The sequence below is a fragment of the Nyctereutes procyonoides genome, unplaced genomic scaffold (genome assembly GCF_905146905.1).
Source record: "Nyctereutes procyonoides isolate TBG_1078 unplaced genomic scaffold, NYPRO_anot_genome, whole genome shotgun sequence".
Classification (NCBI taxonomy): Eukaryota; Metazoa; Chordata; class Mammalia; order Carnivora; family Canidae; genus Nyctereutes; species Nyctereutes procyonoides.
Genome location: NW_026575020.1, coordinates 34653774 through 34680941, shown reverse-complemented (window position 1 = coordinate 34680941; position 27168 = coordinate 34653774). Strand labels below are relative to the sequence as shown.

Genomic DNA, 27168 nt, shown 5'->3' with positions numbered 1-27168 from the left:
ATGTTTGTTGTCGCTGGATTGGGCACAGGGTTGAGCAACCTTTGGGTTTCTCAGAAGCAAATGAGGCAGGACTGGTAAAAGGAACCCTCTGAGATTCTCTGTCCCTGTCCTCCTCCTCACCCTCCCCCCTGCCCTCCAAGGCTGCCTTCCTTCCCCACCCCCTTTGCCAGCCCAATCACCTGCAAAAATGTCCATTCCAAGTAGATCTTTAAACTTTTATTTATTTTTTTAAAGATTTTATTTATTTATTTATTTATTTATTTATTTATTTATTTATTCATGAGAGACACAGAGAGAGAGGCAGAGACACAGGCAGAGGGAGAAGCAGGTGCCTCACCAGGAGCCCAATGTGGCACTTGATTCCAGGACCCCGGGGATCATGACCTGAGCCAAAGGCAGATGCTCAACCGCTGAACCACCCAGGCATCCCTCTAAGCTTTTATTGAACACAGGCTGGTACTCAACACTTAAAGAGCTGACCAGGTGTCAGTTTTTTGGTAATTTTTTTTTTTTTTAATTTGAGAGAGAGTATGTGCACAAGCAGGAGGAGGGGCAGAGGGAGAAGCAGAGTCCCACTGAGCAGGGAGCCCCTCATGGGGCCCCATCCCAGGACCCTGGGAACATGGCCTGAGCTGAAGGCAGACACTTAACTGACTGAGCCACCCAGGTTCCCATGTTTTTATTTTTTAAAAGATTTATTTGGGATCCCTGGGTGGCGCAGCGGTTTGGCGCCTGCCTTTGGCCCAGGGCGCGATCCTGGAGACCCAGTATCGAATCCCACGTCGGGCTCCTGGTGCATGGAGCCTGCTTCTCCCTCTGCCTATGTCTCTGCCCCTCTCTCTCTCTCTCTGTGTGTGTGTGACTATCATAAATAAATAAAAATTAAAAAAAAAAGATTTATTTATTTGAGAAAGCGAGAGAGCACGCGCACAAGCGGGGGGGGGGGGGCGGGGGAAGAGCAGAGGGAGAGAGAGAATCCTCAAGTAGACTTCCTGTTAGCGGAGCTTGTTCCCAGGACCTTGAGATTGTGACCTGAACCAAAATAACCATCAAGGCCACTTAACTGACTGAGCACCCAGGCGCCCCAGGAGGCCGTGTGTGAAGAAGCATTTACTCCATCTCCCTAATCTTAGAAGTAACCCATGCTCATTGCAGAAAATGTGTGTGTGTGCATGCACACACACATGCACGCTGAAATCACCCCTTGCCCGGGGAAGGCAGTGGTTTCATATTCCAGCACTGATCCCCTGGTCCCCCAGGGCGGTGGGTAGACAGTGAGATGATAAACAAGGTTTGGTTCCATATCTTACACAATCATGTAATCGTGATTTCTACACAATTGTAAAGCCTTACAACAGCCCTATGATATGGCTACTATTATTATTGCATTTTCCTGATGGGGAAACTGAGGCACAGAGACATCATCACATGACTGGCCCAAGGCTTCCAGTCAAGATTGCCGAGCTAGTAGGTATAGAAAGTCAACACACCCCTATCCGCACCCATGCACCCTCCCAACACTGAGAAGTGCATAATCTCTGTTCTAAGACAGGAAAATAGGACAGCCAGGCCCTTGAATGAGGAAGGTCCTCGTAAGCAGGGGTTGGAGCCAAGCTGCCTGTGGGGGGACCAGGACCAGACTATGCTTTGGGGGTGGGAGTCAAAGCCACTTGCTCTCTGCATACAGCTGGAGCCTGAAAGAGACTGCCCTTTGGTGAACGTGAGCCAACCACGATACCCGTGGCTCTGGGTAGAGTCACCCCTAAGAAAGTGGAGCCCTGGGGGTGCATTGCGCATGGCCACGCATGTGGAGCAGAAGCCCCAGAGGAGACGCTACTGTAAAACGGTCCATGGCGGTGACTTTGGTGAGGATCCATGGAGGCTGATGCAGAACTGTCTCACGTCCCAGGGCGCCTTGAGAAGATGCAGGCTAATTCACACGGTGACAAAGGCCCTGGGGGTACCTGCCACACGCGGAACAGTCCCCTGATGTGGCAGAGGGGCCCCGTCATGTCTGAGGAACTAGTGACGGCACACTGATTTGGAAAGATTTTTATTTTTTTTAAGATTTTATTTATTTATTCATGAGCGACACACACACACAGAGAGAGAGGCTGAGACACAGGCAGAGGGAGAAGCAGGCTCCATGCAAGGAGCCTGATGTGGGACTTGATCCTGGTTCCCCAGGATCACACCCTGGGCTGCAGGCAGCACTAAACCGCTGCGCCACTGGGGCTGCCCTGGAAAGATTTTTAAAAGAGGTCTAGAAAAGTGAAGGAATAGCAACTAAATGCAGCGCCCAGTCCTGGAGTAGATTCCATGCTAGGAAAATGTGCCAGGAAAGCCTTACCCGCCATGTGTGTCACCCATGCAACTTTTCACTGAGTCTGAAATTACTTTCAAGTGAAAAGTTTAAAAACCATTGGAAGAGGAAGCACGTGGACTAATGTAACAACAGAAAAAATATAGGAAAAAACTGTAGACTTAAAAGAACCAAATGGGGGGCACGGGGGGTGGGGAGCGCCTGGCTGGTTCAGTTGGTAGAGTATGTGACTCTTGATCTCAGGTTTGTGAGTTCGAGCCCCATGTTGAGTATGGAGATTACTTAAAATGTACAGGGGCGCCTGGGTGGCTCAGTCGGTGGTGTCTGCCTCCTGCTCAGTGGGGGGTCTGCTTCTCCCTCTGCCTCTGTCCCTCCCTCTGCTTGTGTTCTCTCTCTCTCAAATAAAATCTTAAATAAAAATACTGAAGAAACCTCCCCCCTTGTAAGTAGGGCCAGCCCTAACCCAGAGGCAGCCCATCCAGGCGCCTTCCTGAAATTTTAGCAACTAAAAGCATTCTGTTCACAATAAGAAAACCATTTCCCCCCACACCCTGATTGGAATGTCCCTGAATAGGTTCAAGTTGACCCTCTGTGAAATCAACCTGGATGCTATGCGACTCCCGCGGTTCTTTTGTCTTTAGGCGTTTCTTTCCTTTTGCCTTTAAAAGATCCCTGTAATTGCTAATGGGGCTCTTTTCCTCCTCGGAGGCGGAGAGCCCGTTTGCGCAAACGTTCAATAAACCCTCTTGCTGATTGCATCTGCCTGTCTGGGGTCTGGGTCTCTGGGGCGTCCACCGGGACACGTTGGCACCCGTGAGCCAGGGTCCAACAATACAATCTGCCAAAAAAGACGAAATGGAAATTCTTGCTGTGCAAAGAAAGTGAAACGTGAAAATGCTTTGTAGAATGCTCCTCTGATGGATTTGTCTGAGGTTTTCTTAAGAGATTAAAAAAAAAAAATTAAGTCATCTCTACACCCGATGTGGGGCTCGAACCCACAACCCAAGATCAGGAGTCACACACCACCGACTGAGCCAGCCCAGTGCCCCTGAGGCTTTCTCTTGGTGTGATGGAGTTTGTGTCCTTGGGAGGGAACCTCCGCTGAGCAGGCCTCACACCGGGGCACGTGACATCCTCAGGTGTCACTAGTGATGCTAATCTCCATCCCTGGCTACAGGGACATCTGCTAGGGTTTCCACTGTAAACTTACTGTCCTTCTTTGTACTGGAAAGTATTCTGAAGGAGGCACTTCGAGACCATCCAGATAGAGTTTCTGCTTAAACAACTTTCACCTGCTCAGTTTAGCATCTGTTGGTGGGTCTGGCCTGTGGCAATGATCCCTGGGCTGTTCTCATGGTGATTTTCTATTCCCAGGGTCCTGGGATCAGCCGGCAAGGAGCTCCCTGCTCAGCAGGGCCCCTTCTTCTCCCCCTCCCTCTGCCCTTCCCCTGCTTGTGTGCTCTCCCTGTGTCAAACAAAGTGTCTGTTGTTGTTGTTGTTTTTTTTTTAATGTGCTAGAATCATTTGGCACATTGCTAACTTTTTTTTTAATTTTTTGCCCTAGCTTGTCCATTACCTTTTAGCACAATAAAAACTAAGACCTTTTTTTTTTTTTTAAAGATTTAATTTATTTACTCATGAGACAGAGAGAGAGGCAGAGACACAGGCAGAGGGAGAAGCAGGCTCCGGGCCGGGAGCCCCATGCGGGACTCCATTCCAGGACCCCGGGATCACGACCTGAGCTGAAGGCAGCCGCTCAACCAGAGCCACCCAGGTGCCCCTAAAGCAAATTTATTAAAATCCTGAAAAAAAAAAATCTTGAATATATTTGATGGCCTTGGGAATGCCAGTCGTGATGAAAAGCAGGGCAACTGCTAGTCACTTTCACGGTCTTTAAATCCCCTTCTGAGGATGCACCCCGGTGGCGGGCACCCCCAGGCTTCCTGTCCGACCCACCTCCGCCCGGCCCCTCCTGCCGGGGGCTCAGCGGGACGCCGCGGAGCGCGTGGGGCCGCCGGCGGAGCCTTCCTCGTGTTCCCCGGACACCGGCCCCGGGGGCGCCCGCCGGCCAGCGGACACGCACACTCGCGGTTTCACACTCAGGACGTGGCCCGCGAAACTCTTCTCTCTGGCATTTCTGGCGGCGGGAAACGGGCAGGCGGGCTGGGCAGCCGCGGTCCCCGGGCGCCCTGGGTCCCGGCCCCTCCCGCGCGGGGTCCCCCGGCCCCTCCCCGCCTCCCCGCTCGGCGCGCGGCCGCAGGTGGCCCCGGGCGGTCAATCATTAACCCGCCGCGCAGCCGCCTCCGGGAAACCCGAGCCCGCGGCCCCAGGCGAGCCCGGCCCGACGGCGGCGGGAGGCGTGCGCCATGGACGCAGGTGAGCGCTCCCGGGGTCCCCGCGCCACGGCCGGCCGGCGGCTCCTCCCGGGGACCCCCCTCCGGAACCGGGCACACCGGGAGGATGCTGTGGAAGTCCTGGCAACGCGGGCGGCGCCCCTGCGGGAGGGGCGGGGGAAGGGCGGGCAGGTGCCCCGCGCAGGCCATTTGGGGCGCGTTTCCCCCTGGCGTCCCCCGCGCCCCGTCCCTCCCCTGGTGACTGTCCGCCCCTCCGGCCACGCCGAAGCGGGCGAGGGTGAGGGCAGGGGGCCCTGGCCGGCCGGGGTGGGGTGTGGGGGGGCGGGCTGGGACGGAGAGGGGCCCGGGGAGGGAGGCGCGGCGGGACGGGGTGCGGGGACTGAGCGGAGAGGCTCCTTCGGGGGCTCCAACGGCTCCGCCGTCCCCCCTCCGCAGGACTGAGCCCTGGCCCCGGGGGCCCCAGGCCGGCGGCGGGGGCCCGGAGCCCCGGGTGGGGGATGCGCCCGGCCCCCCCGGCCCCGCGGCCCGCCCCCGCCTACCCCCCCCCCCCCCGCGGCTGGAATGTCCGCGGAGGCTCGGGTGTCGAGAACCCGAGAACTCGAGGCCGCGGGCCCAGCAGCTCCGCCAGCAAATTTATTTACTCAGCAGCGCTATCTCCGCGCCATCGGGCCAGGCATTTGCCCCGGCGGGGGCCCCGGGAAGCTGCGGCTTCTGCTGTGATAACTGGGGCAGCGGCGGGCCGGCCTCCGCCAGGGACCGGCCTCCGCCAGGGACCGGCCTCCGCAGCGCATCTGCACCTGGCGCCCCGGACCTGCCGCCCGCCTCCCGCCCCCCTCCCCGCACCTGTGCAGGGGCCCGTGGCCAGCTGGGCGCACCTGACCACGACCCACGATGCTAGGACAGAGAGGGCCGCGAGTTCACGGTCATTATTTTTGAAGTGACCGTTGCTCTTTCCATTTCACAGATGAGGCACCCGAGGTTTGTGGGGTTTGTCAGGGGCCTCAGGTGGCGCAGCCGGACGTGGCGCCCGGTGCGCGATCGTGCGCAGGGACTGTCGGCCTGCGCGGGCCGCACCTGATGTCCCGGTGTCCCCCGTCCGCGGTTCAGGGCGATGCGGTGAGCAAGCACTTGGCCGGGTGCCCGCAAAGCTTCCTCGACAGCCCCCAGGTGCCTGAGCCTGCTGAAATCGCCTTCTCTTCCGGGGGCTGGTGCACGGAATTGTTCGAGCCTCGGACCCGGTGGGCAGGGGGCGCTCACCGGAGGCCTGTGGGGTTGAAGCGCTGGCTGGCCCGGCATCTGCGGGCACCACAGACACACAATGGGGTTTGGGGCTCCAGTGGCTCTGGGCTAGAGGAAGCCTCCCCTGTAGACAGCGGACACGACTCCCCCGCCCCCCAGTGGTGTCTCTGCCGGTAGACTTGCTTATCCAAGAACCCCAGCCCTTGGGGGGTGGTGAGGTTGGGGCCCTGGAAGGCCCCGGAGCATAGCTGGAGGCCTCTACAGGGCTGGGGGGCTGGCTGGGGTCTTCCTCCTCCCGGGGTCTCCTCCCAGCCTCAGGCAGCAGGAGTTGGTGGGGGTGAGCACTTTGAGGCGCAATCCTCACCGCAAGGACGAGGAGACTGAGGCACAGGGAGATGAAGCGGCCCTGGTGGCCTGGGCCCTGAGCTCCAGCTCCTCATGGAACCAGCCCGGAGGAGATGAGGGGGCTGTGGGTGCTGGGCACTCCGACGGTGCTCTACCTGCTGGCGGCCCTGTGGCCCGTCAGTCCTGCTGGGTCAGTCCTGCTGGGTCTGGCCGCGCACACCCCTGCCTTCTGCTCAAGCCACTGTCACCTCTCCCTTTGCCCTGTGCCTGCTCCTCCCCACTCCCCAGGCTCACTCCCACCCCTCCCCCCACCTGGGCCCTGGCTGGGGAGGAAGCCCCCCCCCCCCATCAGTCTGCTTGGCTGTGTAACGAACCAGCCCAAACTGAGCGGCTTCACACAACAGGTGCACAGGTTTCCCCACCTGCTACAGATATTTGTGAACGATTCTCCGCCTAGTCACATTTTCTATTTCTCTTGGTAAATACCCGTGAGTGAAATAGCTGGATCCTATGGCAGGTGTATGCTTAGCTTTTATTTATTTGTTTGTTTGTTTTTAAAATATTTATTTATTCATGAGACACACGGGAGGGGGGGGCGGCTGAGACACAGGCAGAGGGAGATGCAGGCTCCATGCAGGGAGCCCGATGTGGAACTCGATCCTGGGTCTCCAAGATCAGGCCCTGGGCCGAAGGCAGACACTCAACTGCTGAGCCACCCGGGAATCCCTATTTATTTGTTTTTAAAGATTTTACTTATTTACTTGAGGGAGAGAGAGGCTGAGGGTGAAGCAGACTCCCTGCCAAGCAGGGAGTCCGATGTGGGGCTCGATCTGGGGACCCTGGGATCATGACCTGAGCCGAAGGCAGACGCTTAACCAGCTGGGGTGCCCCCGTGCTTAACTTTTAAAGGAAAATTTGAAGTGTTTCCCAAAGCGGTTGCACTGCTTTCCTTTCCCACTCGCAGTGTCTGAGAGCGGCAGGTGTTTTACACACGCACCACAGCGGGTCAGGTTCTCCGTTAGTGGAGAATTCTAGCTGTTCTAATGGGTGTGTAGTGATGCCTCCTGGTTTGAGTTGGCATTTCTAATTTTGATGGCGTTGCTGGTAACTAATGACGTCAAGCATCTTTGGATGTGCTTATCGATCCTTTCAATATCCTCTTTGGTGAAGTGTTCGCAGATCAACCACCCATGTTCTCGTTGGGACATTTGACTTACTGAGCCGTGAGAGTGTTAGGCATCGTTGACACAACTCCTCTGTTTGATCCATGTGTCATGAATATTTTCTCCCATTCCGTGACTTGGGGCTTTGTATGTCCTTAGTGATGATTTTCTCTTTTAATGCTGGCCTTAAAAAAAATCCTAGTGTAGTTAATGGAGTGTCCTATTAGGGCCAGGTGTACAGTTTAGTGATTCAACAATTCCACAACTAGTGCTTGTCGAGGTACATGTCCTAATCCCCATCACCTGTCTCACCCCCTCACCTTCCCCACTAACCATCTGTTCTCTAGAGTTAACAGTACGGCTTTTGGTTTGTCGCCTCTCTCTCTCTCTTTCCCCTTCTTTGTTCTTTTCTTTTGTTGCTTAAATTCCACATCTGAGTGAAATCATAGGGTATTTGTCTTTCTCCGACTTATTTCCCTGAGAATTACACTCTAGATCCATCCATGTCACTGCAAATGGCAAAATTTCATCCTTTTCATGACTGAGTAACATTCCATTCTCTCTCTTTACCACCTTTTCTTTATCCATTTGTCTACTGATGGACGCTTGGGCTGCTTCCATGGTTTGGCTATTGTAAATAATGCTGCGGTAAACATAGGGGTGTGTGTACCCCTCTGAATTAGTGTTTTTGTATTCTTTGGTAAATACCCAGTAGCGGAATTCCCGGATCATAAGGTAGTGCTGTTTTTTACCTTTTATTTTATTTTATTTTTATTTTTATTTAACTAGGCTCCACACTGGGAGGGGGAGCTTGAACAGGGGACTTGAACTCATGACCCTAAGATCAAGACCTGAGCTGAGATCAAGAGTCAGAGGCTTAACCAACTGAGCCACTCAGGTGCCCCTCTTTGTACTTGTTTGAGGAGCCACCACACTGTCTTCCACGGTGGCTGTACCAGTTTGCATTTCCACCAACAGCGCTCGGAGAGTCTTTTTCTCCATGTCTTTGCCAATACTTTTTCTTGTGTTGGTTTTAGCCATTCTGACTGGTGTGAGATGATATCTCATGGATTTGATTTGGATTTCCCTGATGGTCAGTGATGATGAGCATCAGTTCATGTGTCTGTTGGTCGTCCATATGTCTTCAGAGAAACATCTGAAAATGGGCCGAAGATGTAAATAATCAGATTATTTGTGGTTTGGATTTTTTTTTTTTTGGTGTTGAGTTGTATAAATTCCTGACACATTTCAGATACAAATCCTTTTTTTTTTTTAAAGATTTTTATTTAATCATTCATAGAGATGCAGAGAGAAAGAGGCAGAGACACAGGCAGAGGGAGAAGCAGGCTCCATGCAGGGAGCCTGAGGTGGGACTCGATCCCGGGTCTCCAGGATCACGCCCCTGGCTGCAGGCGGCACCAAACCACTGCGCCACTGGGGCTGCCCTAGAATTTTGAATATGATTGCGATGAATCTATAGATGAATGTGGGAAAAATTGTTATCCTAATAGTTTGAATGTTCCAAACGATGAACATGGTATATATCTTTCTGTTTGAGACTTAAATTTCTCAGCAGTGCTTTATAATTTTCAGTGTAGATGTTTTGGAATTCATTGGTTCAACTTATCCCCAGTTATCTTATAGTTGTGTTGGTGCTACTGTGAGTTGGATTTTATTTTATTATTTATTATTTTATTATTTTATTTTATTTATTTTATTTTATTTTATTTTAAAGATTTTATTTATTTATTCATGAGAGACACACAGAGAGAGAAAGACAGAGACACAGGCAGAGGGAGAAGCAGGCTCCATGCAGAGAGCCTGATGTGGGACTTGATCCCGGGACTCCAGGATCATGCCGTGGGCTGAAGGTGGGCACTAAACCGCTGAGCCACCCAGGCTGCCCTGTGAGTTGGATTTTAGTTTTAATTTTGTTTTCCAGTTATTTGCTACTAGTGCATAAGAACATAATTGATTCTGTATGTTATTAACCTTGTGACCTTTGACCATATTAAATCCATTTATTCGCTTTAGGAATCGTTGTGGATTTCCTGGATTCTCTGTGTAACAAGTGGATCATCTGCAAACAAGGAGAGTTTTACTCCTTCTCTTGCAGTCTGTGACTTTCATTGGCTCCCTGCTCAGCGAGGAGTCTGCTTCTCCCTCTCTTTCTGCCCCTCCCCATGCTTGTGCTCTCTCTCTCTGTCAAATAAAGAAAGAAACTCTTAAAAATAAAAAACTGGTAAAATATACATAAAATGTATCATTTTGAAAGTTATGTTCAATGCATTCATCTTTTAAAAATATATATAATAAAAGGAGAAGCAAGCTCCCTACTGAGCAGGGAGCCCGATGTGGGGCTCGATCCCAGGACCCCAGGATCATGACCTGAGCCGAAGTCAGACACTTCACCGCCTGAGCCACCCAGGCGCCCCAGTGCATTTACCTTCTAGTGCAACCATCAGCAACATCCATCTGCAGAACACTTTTCATCTTCCCAAACCGAAACTCTGTCCCCATTAAACAATTACTCCCTGTGCCCCCCACCCCAGCTCCTGGGGCCTCTGAGTTTGATGACTCCAGGGACCTCATGTCGATGGACTCACAGAGTATTTGTCTTTTTGCACGACTGACTTATGTCACTCAGCATCATGTCCTCACAGGTACTCCACATCACAGAGCGTGTCAGGATCGCCTTCCTTTCTCAGGCTGAGTCATATCCCATCCTGTGGCGACAGCCCGGCTGTTCTCGGCTCATCCATCAGTAGAGCTCTTGGGTTGCTTCCTCCTTCTAGCTGTCGTGGATGCTGCTTCTACAAACTCGGGAGGTCACATACCTCTTGGAGCCCCTACTTTCAATCCTTTGGGGACATATACATACCCAGAAGTGGAATTATGGGATCATCTAGAAATTATCTTTTTTACTTTTTTTGAGGAACTGCTGTATGTTTTTCCACAGTGGCTGCACCATTTGACATTCCGACCAGTGATGCATGACGTCCCAATTTCTCTTCATCCTTGTCTCTGGCTTTTTGTTTTTTTCCCACTCATAGTGATGATAATGGGTGTGAGGTAAATGGGTGGTTTTAAGCTACTGTGTGTGTGGCTACTTCGTTAGAATATGCTAGAAGAGGGTAGCCCAGGTGGCTCAGTGGTTTAGCACCGCCTTCAGCCCGAGGCATGATCCTGGAGACCTGGGATCCAGTCCCGCGTCAGGCTCCCTGCGTGGAGCCTGCTTCCTACCTGTATCTGCCTCTCTGTCTCTCTCTCATAAATCTTTTTTTTTTTTTTTTTTAAAGAATATGCTAGAAGACTAATACATACCTTAATTCCTCAAGCATGTTTTCTTAAGGTCTCTGTTTCTGGGTTGGCACTGTGAGATCCTGGCCTCTGGTCTCCTGACGGCTGTCTACTGAGTGTTATGGAAATCCAAATCATCGTTGCCCTGTAAATCGAGGTCTCTTATTTTCTTCTGTCTGTTGTCAAGACTTCATTGCTATTATTGGTTCTAAGAATTTAAGCATAGTCTCCCCCCTCAGAGTCCCTGCTTTGGATTTTCCAAGTTTTATGAATCTGTAGATTTGTTTTTCACCAACTTTGTGGTGTGTGGCGCCTTTAGTGCTTCAAATATAGTTTTCCCCCCAGATCTCTCCGGGGACTTCCCTGACCTATCTTTTTAGACCTTCTCGTGTTACCACACAGGTCACTGAGGTTTTGTTTTGTTTTTTTCCTTTTTCCACTTTTCCTTTTCTTCTCTCTGTTCTGCACATTCAGAGATTTGGTCTCCCCCCCCCCCCCCCCCCGTCACCTCCATTCTGTAATTGAAGCCAACCAATGAATTTTTAATTTCAGACATTATATGCGTCAGTTGAAAATTTCCATTTGGTTCCTTTTTTAAAAAATCATTTCTAATTCTCTGTTGAGAACTATTTCAAGTGCATTTCTCTTTACCTCTTGGAGTAGGTGGTGATGGCTGCCTTTCCGGTGATTCCCGCACGTAGGTCCTCTTGGGGGGCCTCTGCTGATCCATTTTTTTTCCCATAGGACTGGGCACATCGCCCTGGTTCTTTGTGCAGCAAATTGTCTCATCTCGTATCCCAGTCATCGTGAGTATTAGATTGTGTAGATTCTTAGCCTCATTCTAATTCCCGGGTATGTTGATTTGTGGCGTTCTAGCAGGCGATCCTCTGTTGCTTTCAGATCACCAGTTCTGTTGTGATGCTTCCAGCTGTGGTCCAGTTTTCTTTCTTGTTAAAATATTTATTTATTTATTGCGTGGGGGAGAGAGTGCAAGCAGGGGGAGGGGCAGAGGGAGAGGGAGAATCTTCAAGCAGACTCCCCTCTGAGCGTGGAGCCAACACAGGACTCGATCCCCGACCCTAAGGCCAGGACCTGAGCTGAAACCAAAAGTCGGGCTCCTAACTGACTGAGCCACCCAGGCACCCCTCTTTCTTTATTTTTCCATCTTTCTTCCCTTCCTTCCCTCCCCTCCGTGTTGTATTGATGTATAACTGACGTACCATCGTGTTGGTGTCAGGCGTGCAGTGTGCGTGCACTCGGTTTTCCCCTATGTTGCCTAACAACCACCATGGGACCTCGGGGTAGCATCCATCACCATACCTAGTACAAAAGTTTTTTCTTAGGGGAACTTTTAAGATCCTGTCTCCTGGCTATTTCAGATACATGACACAGTATTAACAGCGGTCACCGTGCTGCGCGTCACGTCCCCATGACTTTATCGCGTAACTGGAGATTCATACTTTTTGACACTCTTTCTCCATTTCGCCCATGTGCCCATCCTCTGCTTCAGGCAACTGCAACCAGTCTGTTCTCTGTGATCATGGGCTTTTTTTTTTTTTTTTTTTAGACTCCACATAGAAGTGAGATCACTTGATGTTTGTCTTTCTCTAACTACTTCTTTCACTTAGCATATACCCCTTAAGGTCCATTCATGTTGTTGAAAGTGGCAAGATTTCATTCTTTTTATGGCTGAATAATCCATTGTGTGTGTGTGTGTGTCCCCACCTGGTCATCTGCTGGTTGACACTTAGGTTGTCTCCGTGTCTTGGCTGTTATACATAATGCTGTGGTGAATATGGGGGCACACATATCTTTTTGAATGAGTGTTTTCAATTTATTTGGATAAATACCTAGAAGTGGCATGCTGGATCACATGGTGTTTTTTTTTTTTTTTTTTTAAGATTTATTTATTTGAGAGAGAGAGCGAGAGCACGAGGGGAGAGGCAAAGAGGGAGGGAGAAGCTGTCTTAAGCAGGCTCCACGCTGAGTCCGGAGCCAGACACGGGGCTGGATCTCCCAACCTGGAGATCAAGACCTGAGCCGAAACCTAGAGTTGGACGTTCAACCGACTGAGCCACCCAGCGCCCCTTGGTAGTTCTATTTTTAATTCTTTCAGGAGGCTCTACTGTTTCCTAGTGGCTGCCCCAGTTTGCATTTCCACCAGCGGTGCACAAGGGTTCCTTTTTCTCCACATCCCCACCAACACTTGTTATTTCTTCTTTTTCATGCTAGCCATCCTAACCAGTATGGGGGGGCATCTTATTGCACTTTTGATTTGCATCTCCCTGATGATGAGTGATGCTGAGCATCTTGCCATGCCCCTGTTGGCCTTCTGGATGTCTGCTTTGGAGAAATGTCTATTCAGATCTCCTATCTATGTTTTAGTTGGATTGTATGGTTTTGTTTTGTTTTGTTTTTGCTATTAAGTTGGATGAATTCTTTGCAGATTTTGGATATCAAGCCCTCATCAGACACGTGATTTGCAAATACATTCTCCCATTCTGTATACGTGCTGCCGAAGCAAGCACTGTTTTCCCATCCAGCACGTTGCCTTTTCATTTTGTGCACAGTCTCTTTTGCTGTGCAGAAGCCTTTTAGTTTGATGTGGTCCCACTTATTTTGTTGCTTTCATTTCACTTTTGGTGTTAAATCTAAAAAATCATAGCCAAGACTGATGTCAAGGAGCTTTCTGCCTGTGTTTTTCTCTAGAAATTTTATGGTTTCAGGCCTTACATTCAAGTCTTTAATCCATTTTGAGTTAATTTTTGTGTGTGGTGGAAGAAAGTGGTCCAGTTTCATTCTTTTGCATGTGGCTGTTTGGTTTTCCCCACTGTTTATTAAGGAGACTCATTTCTCTGTTGTACATTCTTGGCTTCTCTGCCATAAGTTTAGTGACCATATATGTATGGCTTTATTTCTAGGCTCTCTGTTTCATTGACCCAGGTGTCTGGCTTTTTTGTTTTTGTTTTTTCCAAAATTACATTTAAATTCTAGTTAGTTAACACATAGGGTCATATTGGTTTCAGGAATAGAATTCAGTGATGCATCACTTACATACAACACCCAGGGCTCATCACAAGGCCCCTCCTTAATCCCCATCACCAGTTTAACCCATTGCCCTGTCCACCTCCCCTCCAGCAGTCCTGTTTTTGTTTCTTTGGTTTTTTTTTTTAGTTTACTTGTTTGAGAGAGAGAGTGAGAGAGCATGTGAGCTGGGGGAGGGGCAGAGAAAGAGGGAGGAAATCCCAAACCAACTCCACACTGAGCGCGAAGCCTGATGTGGGGCTTACAACCCTGAGTCAAAGCCAAGAGTCAAACACTTAGCTGACTGAGCCATCCAGGCTCCTCTAGTCAAGAGTCTCTTAACAGTTTGTTTCTCTTTTTTGCCTCTCATATATTCATCTGTTTTGTTTCCTAAATTCACACGTGAGTGAAATCATATGGTATTTGTCTTTCTCTGACTGGCTTATTTTGCTTAGCATAATACCTTCTAGTTCCATCCATGTTGTTGCAAATGGCAAGATTTTGTTTTTGATGGCTGAGTAATATTCCATCACATATATAGACCACATTTTTTTTTAATTTTAAGATTTTATATATTTATTCATGAGAGACACACAGAGAGACAGAGACACAGGCAGCGGGAGAAGTAGGCTCCCTGAGAGCCCAATGTGGGACTCGATCCCAGGACCCTGGGATCACAACCCAAGCCAAAGGCAGACGCTCAACTACTGAGCCACCCAGGTGCCCCTTCCTTTTTTTTTTTTTTTTTTTTTTAAGATTTTATTTATTTGGAAGAGAGAGAGACCAAGAGAGAGGAAGAGCAAAGCAAGAAGGAGAAGCAGGTCCCCAGCTGAGCAGGGAGCCCAGTGAGAGTCTCCATCCCAGAACCCTGGCATGACCTGAGCCGAAGGCAGACTCTTAACGACTGAGTCATCCAGGTGCCCCTAGACCACCTCTTCTTTATCCATTCATCAGTCATAGACATCGGGGCTCTTTTCATAGTTTGACTGTTATGGACATTGCTGCTCTAAACATTGGGGGTGCAGGTCCCCCTTCACATCTGTATTTTTGTATCTTTTGGGTAAATACCTAATGGTGCAATTGCTAGATCATAGGGTCGCTCTACTTTTAACTTTCTGCGGAACCTCCATACTGTTTTCTAGAGTGGCTGCACCAGTGTGCATCCCCACTAGCATCGGAAGAGCATTCCCCTTTTTCCGCATCCTCGCCAACACCTGTTATTTCCTATGTGTCTTGTTTTTAGATTAAAATCTCTGCGATATAGTATGAAATCAGGGCGTCTGATGCCGCGAGCTTTGTTTTTTCTTGAGATTGCTTTGGCTATTCAGGGTCTTTTGTGGTTCTGTACAGATTTTAGCATCGTTTCTCTAGAAAATGCCATTGAGGTTTTGATAAGGATTGCACTGAATCTGTACATTGCTTTGGGTGGTATGAACATTTCAACAGTATTAATTCTTTTTTTTTTTTAAATTTTTATTTATTTATGATAGTCACACACACAGAGAGAGAGAGAGAGGCAGAGACAAAGGCAGAGGGAGAAGCAGGCTCCATGCACCAGGAGCCCAACATGGGATTCGATCCCGGATCTCCAGGATCACGCCCTGGGCCAAAGGCAGGCGCCAAACCGCTGCGCCACCCAGGGACCCCTCAACAGTATTAATTCTTCCAATCCATGAGCATGGGGATGTCTTTCTATTTATTTGTCTTCATTTTCTTTCACTAATGTCATTTTATTTTTGGTGTACAGGTCTATTACCTTCATGGTTAAATTTATTCCTGGGAGGGGGACTGCCTGGGGACTCAGTCGGTTAAGTGTCAGACTCTTGAGTTTGCTCAGGTTCATGATCTCAGGGTTGTGAAATCACGCCCCAAGCTGGACCTGGAGTCTGCTTAAGATTCTCTTGTTCCCTCTCCCTCTGTCCCTGCCCCCTTAAAAAAATTTATTCCGTGGGGCACCACACTGGATCAGTTAGTGGAGCATGCAACTCTTGATCTTGGGATCGCGACTTTGAGCCCCACGTTGAGGGTAGAGTTTATTTTTAAAAAAGGATACATTTATTCCTAGATATTTTATTCTTTTCGAGGGGAGTTATTTTAGTCCTTTTAAAAAAGAAAGAGAAGAGATCCAAGCAGGGGGGAGGGGAAGAGGGAGAAGCAGACCCCTAGTTGAGCAGGGAGCCTGATGTGGGGCTCCACCCTAGGACCCTGGGATCACTACCTGAGCTGAAGGTAGACTCTTAACTGTCTGAGCCACCCCCATACTCCTGGTATTTTATTCTTTTTGATGCAATTGCAAATGAGTTGCTTGCTTTCTTTCAATTTTTACTTATTTATTTTTAAAGATTTTATTTATTTATTCATGAGAGACACAGAGAGAGAGACAGAGGCACAGGCAGTGGGAGAAGCAGGCTCCATGCAGGGAGCCTGATGTGGGACTCGATCCTAGGACTCCAGGATCATGCTCTGAGTCAAAGGCAGGCGCTCGACCACTGAGCCACCCAAGTGTCCCTTTCTTTTCTTTTTTTTTTTTTTTTTAAGATTTTATTTGTAAGTAATCTCTACACCCAAAGTGGGGCTTGAACCTATAACCCCGAGATCAAGAGTCACATTCTCCACCAACTGAGCCAGCCAGGTGCCCCTAAATGTGTTATTTTCTTAGTGACTCTGATAATTCATTATCAGTGGACAGAAATGCAATGGATTTTTGTGTATTGATTTTGTATCCTGCAACTTCAGTCAATTCATTCATTAGTTCTAAGTTTTTTTGGCAGAGCTTTTAGGGTTTTCTAGTTTTTTTTTTTTTTTAATTTATTTATTTTTATGATAGTCACAGAGAGAGAGAGAGAGAGGCAGAGACACAGGCAGAGGGAGAAGCAGGCTCCATGCACCGGGAGCCCGATATGGGACTCAATCCTGGGTCTCCAGGATCGTGCCCTGGGCCAAAGGCAGGCGCCAAACCGCTGCGCCACTCAGGGATCCCCGGTTTTCTAGTTATTATATCATGTCATCTGCAAATAATGACCCTTTAATTTCTTCCTTTTCAGTGTGGATGCCTTCTATTTTTGTTGTTGTTGTTGTTGTTGCCTGACTGCTGTGGCTAGGACTTCCAGAATTATGTTGAATTAAAGTGACGGGAGTGGGCATCCTCAATTTGTTCTTGTTCTTGGAGGAAAAGCTTCCAGCTTTTCAGAAGTGAGTATGATGCTAGCTGTGGGCTTGGCATCTATCGTGGCCTTCCTTATGTTGAAGTGTGTTTCCTCTATACCCATTTTGTTGGTTGGGTTTTTATCCTAAATGGATATTGACTTTTGTCAATACTTTTTCTGCACCTATTGAGATGATCCTATGATTTTTTTCCCCTTCATTTTGTTAATGTAGTGAGTGTATCATATTGGGTTTTCTGTGTGTATTTTGAACCCTCCCTGGAATCCCATTCCACTCAGGTCCTGGTGTGTGATCCTTTTAATGTACTGTTGAATTTGGTTTGCTGCCATTTTATTGAGGATGTTTGCATCTGTGTGCATCAGGGCCACTGACTGGCCTGTGATTTTTTTCTTGTGGCATCCTCACCTGGTTTTGGTATCTGGGTAATGCTGGCCTTGTAAAATGGGTGTGGAAGTGTTCCCTCCGCTTCTATTTTTGGGAAGCATTTGAGGGACTATTAGTTCTCTGACTGGTAGGACTCACCAGTGGAGCCGTCTGGTTCTGGACTTTTGTTTGTTGGAAGGTGTTTGGTGAACTGACTCCATCTCCTTACTAGGAGATCGTCTTGATTGTCATGATTGTCTTGGTAGGTTGTATGTTTTTAGGAATTGATTGAGCTCTTCTAGGTTGTCAGATTGTTGGCGTTCATGGTCTCTTTACGATCCTTTGTGTTTCTGTGGTATCTTTGTAATGCCTTTTGTTTTTGATTTTGAGTTCTTTTTCCTTTTGTGAGTCTAGCTGTACGTTTGTCAGTTTTATCTTTTCAAAGAACTAGCTCTTAGTTTCATTGATCTTTTGTTTTTTTAGTCTCTAGTCTACTTATTTCTACTCTCTTCTTTGTTGTATCCTTCCTTCTCCTAACCTTGGGCTTCATTTCTTCATCTTTTCTCCTAATTTCCTAAAGTGTAAAGTCAGGTGGTTAATTAGAGATTTTTCTTGTTTTTTTTATTTTTATTTTTATTTTTTTATTATTGAGGCATTTATTACCTCAAAATTCTCCCCTAGAACTGCTTTTGCTGCATCCCTGAAGTTTGGGACATTGTATTTCCATATTCACTTGTCACGAGGTATTTTTAAATTTGCCTTTTGATTTCATCTTTGATTCACTGGTTGTTCAGCAGCAGGTTGTTGATTGTCCACGCTTTTGTGAATTTTCCAGTTTTTTCCTTGCAGTTGCTTTCTATTTTTGTACCACTGTGGTTCAAGAAGATCTTTGGTAAGATTTCAGTCTTGGATTTATTGAGACTTGTTTGTGGCCTAACATACGTTCTATACTGGTGAATGTGCCTTGTGCACTTGGGAGTGGTATGTATTCTGCTGGGTTTGGGTGGAATGTTCTGTGTAGATCTAAGTCCATCTGGCCTGACGTGTTGAAGGCTCATGTTTCCATATTAATTTTCTCTCTGGATGCTCTATCCACTGGTGTATGTGAGTACTGAAGTTCCATACTATTGTGATATTGCTGTCTGTTTCATCCTTTTGGTCTGTTGATATTTGCTTGTATATTTAGGTGCTCCTGCGTTGGGAGCATAATTGCTATATCCTTGTGTCAGACCTCTGTATCATTATGTAATACCCTTCTTTGTCTCTTATTGTAGTCTTTATGTTGATTAATTATTTTTAGAGAGTGTGAGAGAGTGTGTGTTTATTGGGGAAAAGTGAAGGGGGGCGGGGAGAGAGAGAGAGAATGAGAATCTCAAGCAGACTCCATGCCTAGCATGGAGCCTACTGTGAGGCTCAATCCCAGGACCCCGAGATCATGACCTGAACCACAATCAAGAGTCAGGCACTTAACTGACGGAGCCTCCCTGGAGCCCCACAGTTTTTGTTTTAAAGTTTAGTTTGATATAAATACAGCTACACCAGCTTTTTTGGGGTCTGCATTTGCACGGAATACCTTTTTCCATCCCAATTTCAGCGTGTGTGTGTCCATCTTAAGCAAGTCTCTTGTAGGCAGTATATAAATGGGTCTTTTTTTTCCCCTTTCAGGTTTTCAGTGTATTTTGACTGGAGAATTTATGCCATTGACATTTAAGTTAATTATTTTTTTAAGATTTTATTTTTTTATTCATTCGAGAGGAAATGAGAGAGTGAGAGCACATGAGCATTGAGGTAGAGGGCAGAGGGAGAGGGAGAAGTAGGTTCCTCACTGAGTGTGAAGCTCAACATGAGGCTCAACCCCAGGACCGTGACCCAAGACTAAGGCAGAGGCTTAACCACCTGAGCCTGCCAGTGCCCCCCGACTCCCCCCTCCCCGTTGACATTTAGGTTAATTATTGATAGGTGTGTACTTATTGCTTTTGGTTAGTTGCTTCCTGGCTGGTTTGGTGGTCCGGTTTGGTTGTCCTTTATGCTGGTCTAGGTCTGTCGCCTACACATGCAGCTTGGAGGGGGAGAGTCCAAGATCTGTGTGGATGCAGTCTGGGGTGACTAATCACCCTGGCTTATCTGAGACTAAGGGTTTTCCCAGGATATGAGAGTTTTAGTAGCAAATCTGAGAAAGCCCTGGGAAAACAGATATATTGGTCACCCCGATTCACACAAGTAGGGGATCCCCTCTGCAGCTCCTTCCTTTCTAGGTGCTGGTTTGTTTGCTCCTTGGGAGCCACTCTGGCATGATCCAAAACTGGCCCCCTTATGCTGGAAGCTCAGGAGGGACTGAGGAAGAGGGGGCGCTGCACCAGGTGGACAGGTGGCAGGGCTAATGAGCAGGGGGACCCCTGAGATCATGACCTGAGCCAAAATCAAGAGTCAGATACTGAACTGACTGAGCCACCCAGGCACCCCCGGGAGATGTTTATTGGCATTCTGTTGGCCAAAGCATGTCACGTGTCCCGTCCAGATTCAGGTAGTACGGAGATAGCAGGTGGGCATGGGTGAGGGTATGGAGGCATGAACCCCACCGCAGGCCTGTGAGTGACACCCTGGCTGCTGGGAGTGGGTGGGTGGGGAGTTCTCAGGAGTTCAGCACTCCTTGCTGTTGGGGATCCCTTCTCTGAGGATCCCTGGCCTCTAACTCAGTCCCTCCAAGGCCTCCTGGGACTGGTGGGCTATCTCAGCAGGGCTCCTACCACCTCTCCTGAGCTGTTGCTGCTCCAGCTGTTCTGCTTCTCTCTCTGCCTCCTGTAACCTTTAAGGACATTTGGGAAATAAACCTCTAAAGCCAGGCCCTGGGCCACCCACTCTACTGTGGAGCCTTGTATACCTACCAGGGTTTCTCCTACAGGCCCTTCCTGATACTTAGGGGTACTCAGCTGGCCAGGGTGCTCTCGGGAGGTGCAGGGTCCCTTCAAGACTTGGAGAACCTTGGGATCCCTGGGTGGCGCAGCGGTTTGGCGCCTGCCTTTGGCCCAGGGCGCGATCCTGGAGACCCGGGATCGAATCCCACGTCGGGCTCCCGGGGCATGGAGCCTGCTTCTCCCTCTGCCTGTGTCTCTGCCTCTCTCTCTCTCTCTCTCTGTGACTATCATAAAAAAAAAAAAAGACTTGGAGAACCTGTTTGGGTACCTCTGGAGTGACACCCTAAAAAATAGAAGTCCGTTATTTTGCCAGCACACGTGGGTTTGTTTGGGAATAGCAGACAATTGCAATTTGGGAAATGCAAGCTACGGCAAACCCCAGGCAAATCCAACAAAGGAAGGAGAGGAGTGTTATTTTGTGGAGAAGGAAGAGATGTTGGGAAGGGCTGTCCTGAACCGAAGGCCACTGGAGAAAAGCAGGAGCTCAGGGCGGATTCCTTGTAGGAGATGCAACATCCATCCTCACTGTTGGGTCTGTAGTCCTCTTCCTCTTCTGTTGCAGGCGTGCCTGCTGGGGTCTGTAACTAACAGTTCTTCCTGGAATTGACGTGGGGGGTGAGCAGTTCTCTCATCTGGCATCCTGCTGCCACCTTAGTGAGCTTTCCCTTTATGGTTTCCACAGGAGTTTATCCCAGGGGTGCTGATGGCCGGGGCCAGGGCTGATGGGCAGCCAGGCAATCGAGGGCCTCTGAGCTCTCAGTTTCCACTGCTAGTGGACTTTTCCCCACCTACTGCTCTGCTCTCTGCCTCTTCCCCACCCCCATTCGGGCTTCTGTCCCCTCTATGCCTCAGCTGGCATTTGGCCCTTGGTGACTTCCTGGTTCTTTGAGGTCAGTCCATTAGCCAGGGTCCGGCTACTCTGGAGCACCCCATCTTCCCTGCCTCCCAAGCCAGGAGTCTGGCTCAGATCGTCTCCTCAGATCGGCTCTCAGGGGTTGCCCTGGACACACCCTTCCCTGTCCAGTCTACCAGCGACAGGGCGGGGGGCAGGACTGCTCCCCAGTGGCAGCCTTGGACCCAAGGTCAGGCCTGTGTTCCGTCCCAGCCTGGGGATGCTTTGGCTGCATGACTGCCAGCTAGCACCTTCCCCTCGGCACCTGTTTTCCCCTCCTACCCCTATACTTTGGGTAGATTCTTCCAACACCCAGTGGGGAGAGACCTGAGTGCAGCCTCCCCCTGGGAAGAGTGGGGACTGGCAGCGGTGTTGGGACTTTCTCCCTGGAGGGGCTGTGATTTGTAGCTGGGGGTGGGGGAGGGGTCCCACTGGGTCCGTGGTGCTTGGGGGCTCACGGCACCTGGCCTGTCTTCCCAGGAGCAGACGCAAAAGGAGGCGGCGGCCCCGCATCCCCCGAGGACTCCCGGAGCCCTGCGCTCCCCCGCAGCTCCCGCAGCGCCCGCAGCTCCTGGATGAGGACGGAGGGCCCAGGGAGGAAGTGGCCGCGGGTGGGGGCAGCTCCCCGGCCCCCGAGGACCCGCCGGCAGATGCCCAGGCCGAGGCCGCGGCCTCGTCCGCTCCCCAGACCCAGGCTACAGGCGAGGCCCCGCAGGGGCCCAAGGCGGCAGCTGGCGGGGTGCCCAACATCGGCTTCGTGGGCGAGCCCCCGCCCTACGCGCCGCCCGACCCCAAGGCCGTGCACCTGCTCTACCCGCCCTTCCCGCAGGGGCCTGTCCTCTTCCAGCCCGGGCCCTCGCCCCAGGCCCTGTACCCGCCGTCGACGGCCGCGCCCCTGTACCCAGCACCTGCCGCGCCGCCGCTCTTCACACCCTTCCCGGTGGTGAGTGGGGCCCCCCTGCACCACGCCCACTTCCCACGCGGCCCCCCTCGCTGCCCCCACTCGCCACTGCCGCCCTGCCCAGGGGAGAGCTTGGCACACATGATGAAAGGTGACCACAAGCTGGGCTGCGGGGCCCAGATGAGGAAAGGGAAAGGTTTCCACAGTCTGGGGAGAGGGCAAGCCTGGAAGGCTTCCCAGAGGTGGGGGCATTTGAGCTGAGTTCTGAGGGATGAGGAGGAGCCTTCAGATGAAGAGGAGGAGGGGCGCTCTGGGCACAGGCCTGGGGGTAGTGGGGGTCAGCTTAGGAGGGCAGGATAGGAGGTCTGTGGTGAGGGCCTCAGCGCCTTTGGGTGGGAGATGACTTGATTAGATTTTTAGAAACACTGAAAGGCCCCTGGGTGCTTGTGGGGAAGAGCTTAGAGGCCCCCTCACCCCATGGGAGCCCAGTCAGGGCAGGGAGATATGGAGATGAGCAGTTTGTAGAGGCCAGAAGTGAGAAGACCCCTAGGGGCTGGTGACAGGTGGGGGGCACAGCAAGAGGGCTGAAGGGGGGCCCCGACCTGACCTCTCAGTGACCCACAGCCTCACTGGGTGGGAGCCAGGTGTGGGGGAGTGCACAGAGGGACCCTTCCATGGCCCTGGTTGGCTGTGTCCTCACCGCAGTGTGGTGACCTCTGTCCCCGCAGTACAACAGCCCCGTGGCTGGCTTGCCAGCCCCCACCGCGGTGGAGCACAGGCCCCTGCCCAAGGACTACATGATGGAGTCCGTGCTGGTGACCCTCTTCTGCTGCCTGCTCACGGGGCTCATTGCGATCGTCTACTCCCACGAGGTAGGTGGGGGGCCACACAGCCCCTGTCCCAGCCCCTGGGGATCTCAGGAGGGTGCCAGGAACTGGGGCATCAGTGCTCAGTTGTCCGGGGAGCCCTCTTGGATGGCCACTCCTCCCCTCTCCTGTCTGCTCCGTACCACTGGAGATCTACTCCAGAACATTTGGCTAAACCAATTTACAACAAAGGTGTGAATGATTGATAAGGCCCAAGGAACTGCCTGCCTCAGTGGGGACTTGTGTTTAATGGGGTAGAGACTGTCCGTGCACGCATTCCTTCTAGCCATCTAGCTACCCACCTGTCTACCCACCGTCCATCCGCTGACTACCTCCCTAGCCTCCTTTCATCCCTCCATCTGTCCATCCACTCTTCCACCCACCCCTCTATTATCTAATAACTCACGCATCCATCTTTCCTTGTCTATCCACCCCTGTCCGTCTGTCTGTCCGTCCATCCATCCATCCATCCCCTGCATAGCTTCCTTCCTTCCTCCTGATATTCCTGACCATTCCCAGGCATGGGGTTGGTCCCTGGGGACCAAGTGATGCCACTGTGAAGACGTCCCAATAAACAGAGTAGGCAGGCCCCTGGGGGCTTCTGCCCAAAGCAGACCTGGCTGTGGCCCTGACTTCCCCGCACTGGTCAGGCTCCTCCATCATAAAGCCGGGATGCTGTGGAGAAGGCAGCTCTCATGACTGCTCAGAGGTGGGAGTCTGGAGGCCACTGCCTGCCTGCCTCTGAGTTCTGGCTCCACCACTAGCTGTGGGGCCCTGGGTGGGGCCCTTCACTGGGCCTTTGTTTTCTCATCTGCAAAGTGGAGGCAACAGGGACCCCAGTCTTAGGATTGTTGTGAGGGCTGTAGGTGAGGCCAAGGGCATGGTTCTGTGCCGGGCCCAAGGTAGGTGCCCCAGAGCTGGCAGCCGTGGCCTCCTTCATACATGGTGGCCCCGGGCAGGTCCTGAGCATCTCAGGGTGCCAGCATTCCAGGCTGTGCACCGGGCCCCAGCGCTGTTGGTGGTGTGTGGGAGTTGGGGGAGCTCCATGTCCACTCCCTGCCTCCGTCTCGTTGCAGACCCGTGCTGCCCTGAGCCGGGGGGACCTGGCCCAGGCTGAGGAGGCTTCCCGGAAGGCCCGCTCACTCGTGCTCTTCAGTCTGCTCTTCGGGGTCTTTGTGTCCACCAGCTGGGTCATCTATGTGGTGGTGGCACTCTACCTCCCCTGAGAGCTGCTGGCTCCTTTGGAGATGCCAGGACGCACAAGGACACCCAACCTGGACACACTGTTTCTGTGGACTTTGATCCCTGCTGGTGGCTATCTGTTGCCTACAGAGGGAACCCAGGGCCAGAAGAAGGTGGGATTTGTCACCCTTAACACACCCATAGCTAGGCCTCCGCCGCTACAGGTGGCCTCAGGCAGTGTCCTCACCTGAACTGGCCCCAGAGCCCAGGCTCATTGTGGGATGGGGGCACACCAGAGCTCCTGGGCCTCTGTGCATCCCCCTAAACTCTTTCTGGGACTGTGCTGGCTGGGCTCTGTAGCCCTTGCCTTTACCTTACACCCGGGAGACCATCAAAGGGACCAGAGCTCCCTTTGTCCTTGGAGCCATCTGGAAGGACCTTGCAAACTCCAGCCTCCTCTACCTGCCTGGTGATTGTAGGGCAAAGCTGCTGGTGTTTCTTCTTCCCTGTGGAGGAGTTGAGTGGCGTCTTCTCTCCTTGGTAGCTCCTGGCCGATCATTCTGGACCCCTGCCCCATCCCAGGAGACAGGCACTCTCATGCTGACTATGTCCAGAAACCAAGGCCACTGTGTCTGGTCAATAAACAAAAAGCAACCCCTTGGGCAGGGCTTCACGTCGCTACTTCTGGCTCACTTTCAGTGCGAGTGGCACATTGGTCCCCAGCTGGGCTCTGGGGGCTCCTGAGGCTGCCCCCCCTCTGAGATGCTGTTTGCATGAAGGCAGGTCTGGCCAGGGTCTGTTTGCTGCTCATGTTGTGTGGCCCCTCTGAGATGTGACCCACTTCTCATGGGGCTGTTTTACCAGAAGTTTCTCTCCCCTCCTCCCTGCCCTCTACTTCCTCCTTTTGTCGGTAGCCTTTCAGCTCTGCCCCACTCCTCCTCCCTGTCATCTGCGTGCTCCTTCTGTCCCTAACTTTATTGCCCACCAAAGGAGGGTCAGCTTGGTCCTGTGTGGTGAGGGCCACCCAGACTAGAGAGCACTTGGGTCACCCTAGAGACTGCTGGATGGCCTATAGAGCTATGTGTGAATGTCCCTGAGTCCCACCTGGCACCCTGGTCCAGTCAGCTGTGGTCCATTTTAACCAGATTCAGAACTGTCTGCAGAGGCAAGGGGCTTAGGGGACAGGGCGTGGAGGCCCCTGCAGCTTCCCAGCCAGGCCTCGTAATCAACAGTGACATTCTAGCTGGTCCAGGCCCCAGCCATAAAACATCAGACCTTGCCATCAAGGAGTTTCTGGTTTCTTTTTTTTTTTTTTAATTTTTTTAAAATTTATTTATTTATGATAGTCACACAGAGAGAGAGAGAGAGAGGCAGAGACACAGGCAGAGGGAGAAGCAGGCTCCATGCACCGGGAGCCCGATACGGGATTCGATCTCGGGTCTCCAGGATCGCGCCCTGAGCCAAAGGCACGCGCCAAACCGCTGCGCCACCCAGGGATCCCGAGTTTCTGGTTTCTTGAGGAAATTGGGTTTTCCCCATCTGTAAAATGGGTTGGCAGTACCATCTGCCCTCTGGAGTTGTGGGTAGACTCAGTGGAGCCCCCGTGGGTGTTCAGCACAACGCCTGGCTTGTGGTGAAGCCTCAGAATACCCAGTACCAGCTGGGTACTGCTGGTGGGGATTTCTGTAGGATGTCCCACAGCCAAAGGTTTTGGGAGAGCAGGGAGCAAGGGTCTTACCATGGGCTTAAGGACAGCCAGGAGCTTCCCAACAAGCAGGGAGGGAAAGCCATTAATGGCTGTTTTCCTGGGAAGGTGTCCAGGTTCTCAGAGGTCTGTGACTCAACAAGATAAAAAGTCATCTGCATGGAGAGGAGGAAGTCCACCCCCGGCTCCCCCGTCCGCTCAGCCATACAAGGATGACAGATCGAGTTAAATCACGTGACTTCGGGATCCCTGGGTGGCGCAGCGGTTTGGCGCCTGCCTTTGGCCCAGGGCGCGATCCTGGAGACCCGGGATCGAATCCCACGTCGGGCTCCCGGTGCATGGAGCCTGCTTCTCCCTCTGCCTGTGTCTCTGCCTCTCTCTCTCTCTCTCTCTCTCTGTGACTATCGTAAATTAAAAAAAAAAAAAAATTAAAAAAAAAAAAAAGAAAGCAAGCATTGGAGCCTTTAGGCCATATATTTTTTAAAAAAAATCACGTGACTTCTGAGCACCCACTGTGTGCTGCTCACAGCCCTGGCACCTCAAGCGGAGAATACCCGTCTAAACCTGGAGATGCTTTGGGGAGCCCGAGACATGGATGGGGAAGTAAGTGGTGAGGACAATGCTTGGGGGGTTGAAAGGTGGCCTCCTGCTGTAGGGTGCAGGGCTGGCCCAGAATTAGGGTATCAGACACTAGAATGCATGGCAGCCACTAAGGAGGAATCCAATTTTTGGGATCAATAGATGCCAAAAAGTTTGGTAGAATTCAGCAGCCACAGCTTTTCTTACTAAACTCAAAATCGGGATAGAAAGAAATCACCTAGACCAGTGTTCCTTGAACTTTATGTGGGAAATACCAGGCAGATCTTGTTAACATGCAGATTCTGGTTCAGTCAGTAGGACCTCAGAGTCTGCATTTTTTTTTTTTTTTTTAGATTCTGCATTTCTAATGAGCTCTCAGCGATACTAAAGCTGAAAGAGGCACTGAGAGCAAATGCCACGTTAAGTGGGAAATTATTAAAACCATTAAAAGTCATTATAACCAGGATAAAGCTGGTGGATCCCCCCAGTGAGCTTCTAGTTAATGTAAAAAATAGCAAAGTGAAATTTGTAGTATAAAAACTAGAAGAGACAATGATTCTCTAGCTACAATATCTAAGAGTCAATGAAAAAAATTAGAATAAATCAGAATAAGAGAACTTAGTAAAATGGTTGGATATAAAATCTACAAATAGCCAACAGCAATAATCAGCTAAAAGTAGAAAAAAATAAAAAATTCTACACACAATAGTGATAAAAACAGCAAAATCTAGGAATAAATTTAACAAGAAAGATGAAGATCCAAATGAAGAATGATTTTTAAAAATACCAGAAGACTAAAACAAACAACTGGACTAAATATCTGGATAGGAATATGTGTAATGTAAAGATATT

At 50.6% G+C, this 27168-nt stretch overlaps 1 protein-coding gene across 1 annotated transcript; it reads left to right on the top strand.

The window, feature by feature from the left end:
• Nucleotides 1-1795: 1795 nt before the first annotated feature.
• PRRT1B (proline rich transmembrane protein 1B) lies at nucleotides 1796-25219 on the top strand. Its single transcript, XM_055309003.1, has 5 exons — nucleotides 1796-1865; nucleotides 4234-4699; nucleotides 21564-22026; nucleotides 22713-22856; nucleotides 23927-25219. The coding sequence occupies exons 1-5, from the start codon at nucleotides 1796-1798 to the stop codon at nucleotides 24074-24076; spliced, it is 1293 nt and encodes a 430-aa protein (XP_055164978.1). The 3' UTR covers nucleotides 24077-25219.
• The last annotated feature ends 1949 nt before the right edge of the window (nucleotides 25220-27168 follow it).

What these genes read in the sequence shown, in the direction of transcription:
- PRRT1B (XM_055309003.1), top strand. Translation starts at nt 1,796, where the DNA reads ATGGCCACGCATGTGGAGCAGAAGCCCCAGAGGAGACGCTACTGTAAA. An exon ending in GGTCCATGGCGGTGACTTTG is followed by an intron (nt 1,866 to 4,233) that starts GTGAGGATCCAT and finishes TCCCCTTCTGAG; the next exon opens with GATGCACCCCGGTGGCGGGC. An exon ending in TCTTCACACCCTTCCCGGTG is followed by an intron (nt 22,027 to 22,712) that starts GTGAGTGGGGCC and finishes CTGTCCCCGCAG; the next exon opens with TACAACAGCCCCGTGGCTGG.